This window comes from Camelina sativa, chromosome 14, assembly GCF_030686135.1.
Source record: "Camelina sativa cultivar CO46 ecotype springtype chromosome 14, ASM3068613v1".
Taxonomy (NCBI): Eukaryota; Viridiplantae; Streptophyta; class Magnoliopsida; order Brassicales; family Brassicaceae; genus Camelina; species Camelina sativa.
Window position 1 is genome coordinate 23,976,231 of NC_141893.1, and position 5,372 is coordinate 23,981,602.

General features: G+C 41.0%; 1 protein-coding gene across 1 annotated transcript; it reads right to left on the minus strand.

The window, feature by feature from the left end:
* Window positions 1–638: 638 nt before the first annotated feature.
* LOC147928549 (uncharacterized) lies at window positions 639–2,800 on the minus strand. Its single transcript, XM_087486194.1, has 3 exons — window positions 1,737–2,800; window positions 1,067–1,356; window positions 639–952 (listed from the first exon to the last, which is right to left on the minus strand). Exons 1-3 carry the CDS (start codon window positions 2,798–2,800, stop codon window positions 639–641), a joined length of 1,668 nt encoding a protein of 555 aa, XP_087342320.1.
* Between the last annotated feature and the right edge of the window lie 2,572 nt (window positions 2,801–5,372).

The window sequence follows — 5,372 nt, forward strand, 5'->3', positions numbered from 1 at the left end:
AGACCATATATCGCCTTGTTGAGCTTCAAAACTTTTCCTGGACCAATAGTATCTTCCAAGCCGGGCGGTGGCCTCCTATACACCTCATCTTCAAGCTCGCCTTGTAAGAATGCATTCTTGACATCCATTTGCCAGAGTTCCCAATCTAAGTTCACAGCCAAAGAGAGGACAACTCGTACCGTATGGAGCTTGGCCACCGGAGCAAACGTATCTTGGTAATCCTCCCCATACGTTTGCGTAAACCCGCGTGCAACTAGGCGAGCCTTGTGGCGTTCAATCTCCCCATTACTCTTATACTTGATGGTGAAGATCCAGCGTGAGGTGACAGCCTTTTTTCCTTTTGGTAAGTCAGATTCGTCCCATGTATGGTTCTTCTCCATAGCCGTTCGCTCCGCTTGAACGGCATCATACCATACCTTTTGATCCTTGGCCTCGTCATATGTTTGGGGAACCCAATGCTCATCAATTTGACTGAGAAAGGTTTGGTGTTCCGGTGGAAAGTGAGCAAGGGTACACACTGCTTGAATAGGATGCGCTACGGCCACATTGTTGTAATATACACGTGTGCTCTTCCAGTGTGATGGGGCAAATTTTAGGCGTTGGCTACGTCTGAGTGGTATGATCTCCTCATGATCATTTCATGTGGCTCCAGTTTCAGTTGGTGTGCTTTCTTCCTCATCTCGCACCTCATCGTCAACCTGGTGCACTGTTTCTTCATCAGCGTGTGTGGTGGCTATCAGATCGGAGCCCGGGTTAGGGTCAGATGTTTGGCTTGGTTCAGCCTCAGTTGGTAGATGAGGCTCCCTTGGTGGGTTTGGCTCAGCTGGTTGTTGGTTGACCCGATCGTTTTCCACACCTAGCCGTTCGAGAATGATCCGGAGGTTTCTGGCCTTATCGGATGCTGAGGTAGACAGGTTTTGAAGTTCTTCCCAGTTTCTTGCATCATAGAAGCCTTGATTTTCAACAAACTTCACGTCCCGGGAGATTAGAACTCGCCTTGCTGTTGGATCATAGCACTTGTAGCCTTTTTGTGTTGTGGAGTAGCCGATGAACATTGCTTTTGTACTCTTGGCATCAAGCTTATCCCGTAATTCGCCTGGTCTTAACACAAAGCAAACACAACCAAATACTCTAAGATGATCAAAGGTGGGTTTCTCTTTGTTTAATACCTCAAATGGAGAGACATCTTGCAAAATCTTTGTAGGCGTCCGGTTAATGAGGTAACAGGCGGCTAGGACAGCATCACCCCAAAAACGCTTTGGTACATGAGTATGGAACATCATAGACCGAGCCACTTCCATGAGATGTCGATTCTTCCTTTCGGCTACACCATTTTGTTGTGGGGTATAAGGACAGCTGGTTTGATGAATGATCCCATGTTTGTTGAGGTGTTGTTTGAAGGTATGATTGTATATTCTCCCCCATTATCTGATCTCAAAATTTTAATCTTGGCATTATAGTGGTTAGTCACATAATTTTGAAAATTACTAAATGCTTCAAGAACCCTATCCTTAGAAGGAAGTAAGGTTAACCAAGTATACTTTGATTTTTCATCAATAAAAGTCACAAAATATTTTTGGTTTTCTCTAGATAAACATGGAGAGGTCCAAACATCAGAATGAACAAGATCAAAGCAATTATCATAAATAGTCAATGACTTGGGAAAAACAGATTTGCAATGCTTACCAAGAATACAAGCCTCACATTCATCATTTTTAAAAAATATATTTGGAAACATAAGTTCAAGAGCTCTAGAATGAGGATGTCCTAGTCTAGCATGCCAAATAACATTGTTCACAATACTAGAAGTTGAATTAAAACAAGAAGAGTTTGGAGAAGATAAATTTAAGTCTTTGAGCAAGTAGAGATCATCTTGAGTAGATACTTGACCAAGCACTTTACTTGTCTCAATATCCTGAAAATAAACCTCATTAGGACCGAATATTGCATAGCAATTTAAATCAGTTGTAGCCCTTTTAACGGATAAGAGGTTAGAAGTAAAACTAGGCATGTAAAATGCTTTAGATTGTCTATCAAACAGCTTCAAATTTCCTATTCCTTTAACAGGTATTTGTTCACCATTAGCTATAGTCACATTTCCTAAGGCAAGTTTAATGTCACTAATCAAATTCGAATCACTAATCATGTGATGAGATGCACCGGAATCAACTATAAGGGGTTTATTTGGTTTTAAAGCAAGAAAGGAGTTACCGGAGGCCTCCTTGAGTGCTTTGATGAGTGCATCAAGGTCAGACTTCCTCACAAGGTCAGTATTAGCAGCCAGGGCAGTTCCATTCACGTCCGAGACTTGATGGTTTGGGTCTGCACTCGACGACTCCATGATCGCTTGATGTGCTCTCGGTGCGCCACGGTTATTCATCGACCGGTTGGCTCGAAGATGTGGGTGAAGAATCCAACACTGATTCTTGAAATGGCCTGGCTTCTTACAGTGGTTGCACACTGGAGGATTCTTGTCTTCATCTCGATAGTAGCCTTTGTTGGCGGTCGCTACTTCAGCCTTGTTAGCGGTTACAAGCTCCCCCTTGTTACCAAACAGCCCCATGGAGCCATGCTCCTTTTGAATCTGGCTACATACGTCCTCTAGGCTAGGGAGCTTGTCTGACCTCAAGATATGTTTGATGAGGTCATTGTAGGACGGATTCAGTGTAAGGAGAAGGCCGAACACCTTGTCCTGCTCGCGCCTCTCGTTCAGGATGGCCGGATCAAGTGTAGCCGGCCTAAGCATCTCAAGCTCTGCCCAAAGAGACCGAAACTTCCCAAAGTGTTTGGTGAACTCCATGTCTTCTTGGCTTAGGTTGTTGATAGCCCTCTTGATCTCAAATACTCGATTTAGGTTGGTAGTGTTACCAAACACATTTTGCAAGGTATCCCATAGATCCTTGGCCGTTTCACAATACAAGTAGGCCTCGAGTATTGGAGCATCGAGCGAGTTTTGTATGATGGCTAGAACACTTTGGTCTTCTTGAAACCATTTTTCTTCACCACTTGCGGCTACAGCTTTTCCTTCTTCGGTTGGCTCTCCTTTTGGAGCTTCACTTGATGTGATATGGGTCCAAAGCCCTCGGCCGCATAGAGCCGTCTTTGTGGTTCTTGCCCACAACAAATAGTTCTCTCCTTTGAGAGTAACTGGAACAATCAAGGTCTTGGTGCCTTCCATGGAGTTTTGTCCGCTGGTTAATGCTATTATCCAACGGTTAAAGAGGGATGACTTTCAAGTCGAAAATAGAGAATGAAAGGGATATGAGGCGGAAGTATAAGGTGGGTGAGAGATTCAGAATTAGGAGCGAAATGGCTCTGATACCATGTAAGTTTTAGTGTATGAAAGTGTAGTGATCAAGTATGTAGAATAAGAGAGAGGGAGAGAGTATGCGAGTGTAAAGAGAGTTGGTAGCTAAAGTGTAGAAGAAGAATTCTCACTTCTTACTTTATTTGGTTCCTAGTTACAATCTATTTAAGGGCTATACAAAGTAGAATATTCTTCTAGAGATCCTATGCACAAGTTACATGATCGATAGTGACATCTCTTCCTTAAACATACATGTGACTTCTAATTGACTTCTCTTGCTTCCCACTTGCACATCAACTTGCACAATGCCTCCAACGGCTAAATAGGAAGGTTCTCGAAGTCTTGTGACCGTTAGGGTCTATTCTCAATGGGTTGGACTCGCAAGGCCTCTAAATGGTACGGTCGGCCCAATGTGTTAGTTGTACGGACGTATGGACGTACGGACAGTGGTGTGTGTGTGTTCATAGAATCAATGTTTTCTTGGTTTAAGCCTGTTTTGGGATAAAACAGGTTTAAGTGTTGTCTAAACACTCCAAATTCAACCCAAAATTTTATAATTAGTCAAATGCATTGTATTGTCAAACATTCTGACCTTAGAAACAGTAAAAAAGCTGTTTACTGCTTCGAATCAATGTGTTCTCTCAGTTTTAGCCTGTTTTCTCGGTTTAAGCCTGTTTTAGGATAAAACGGGTTTAAGTGTTGTCTAAACACTCCAAATTCATCCCGAACTCTTACAATTAGTCAAATTCATTGGATTGTCACAGATTCTGATCCTAGAAACAGTAACAAAGCTGTTTATTGCTTCGAATCAATGTTTTCTCGGTTTTAGCCTCTTTCGGGACAAAATGGGTAAAAGTGGTGTCTAAACACTCCAAATTCAACCCAAACTTTTATAATTAGTCAAAAGAACTGGATTGTTACATATTTTGACCCTAGAAAGAGTAACATAGCTGTGTACTGCTTCAAATCTATGTTTTCTCTCGGTTTTAGCCTGTTTTCTTGGTTTAAGCCTGTTTTAGGATAAAACAGGTTTCAGTGTTGTCTAAACACTCCAAATTCATCCCGAACTCATACAATTAGTCAAATGCATTGGATTGTCAAACATTCTGACCTTAGAAACAGTAACAAAACTATTTACTGCTTCGAATCAATGTTTTCTCGGTTTAAGCCTGTTTTGGGATAAAACGGGTATAAGTGTTGTCTAAACACTCCAAATTCATCCTGAACTCTTATAATTAGTCAAATTAATTGGATTGTCACAGATTCTGACCCTAGAAACAGTAACAAAGCTGTTTACTGCTTTGAATCAATGTTTTCTCTAGGTTTTAGCCTGTTTTCTCGGTTTAAGCCTCTTTTGGGATTAAACGGGTTTAAGTGTTGTCTAAACACTCCAAATTCATCCTGAACACTTACAATTAGTCAAATGCATTGTATTGGCAAACATTCTGACCCTAGAAACAGTAACAAAGCTGTTTACTGCTTCGAATCAATGTGTTCTCTCAGTTTTAGCCTGTTTTCTCGGTTTAAGCCTGTTTTAGGATAAAACGGGTTTAAGTGTTGTCTAAACACTCCAAATTCATCCTGAACTCTTACAATTAGTCAAATTCATTGGATTGTCACAGATTCTGACCCTAGAAACAGTAACAAAGCTGTTTACTGCTTCGAATCAATGTTTTCTCGGTTTTAGCCTCTTTCGAGACAAAATGGGTAAAAGTGGTGTCTAAACACTCCAAATTCAACCCAAACTTTTATAATTAGTCAAAAGAATTGGATTGTTACATATTTTGACCCTAGAAAGAGTAACATAGCTGTGTACTGCTTCAAATCAATGTTTTCTCTCGGTTTTAGCCTGTTTTCTTGGTTTAAGCCTATTTTAGGATAAAACAGGTTTCAGTGTTGTCTAAACACTCCAAATTCATCCCGAACTCATACAATTAGTCAAATGCATTGGATTGTCAAACATTCTGACCTTAGAAACAGTAACAAAACTATTTACTGCTTCGAATCAATGTTTTCTCGGTTTAAGCCTGTTTTGGGATAAAACGGGTTTAAGTGTTGTCTAAAC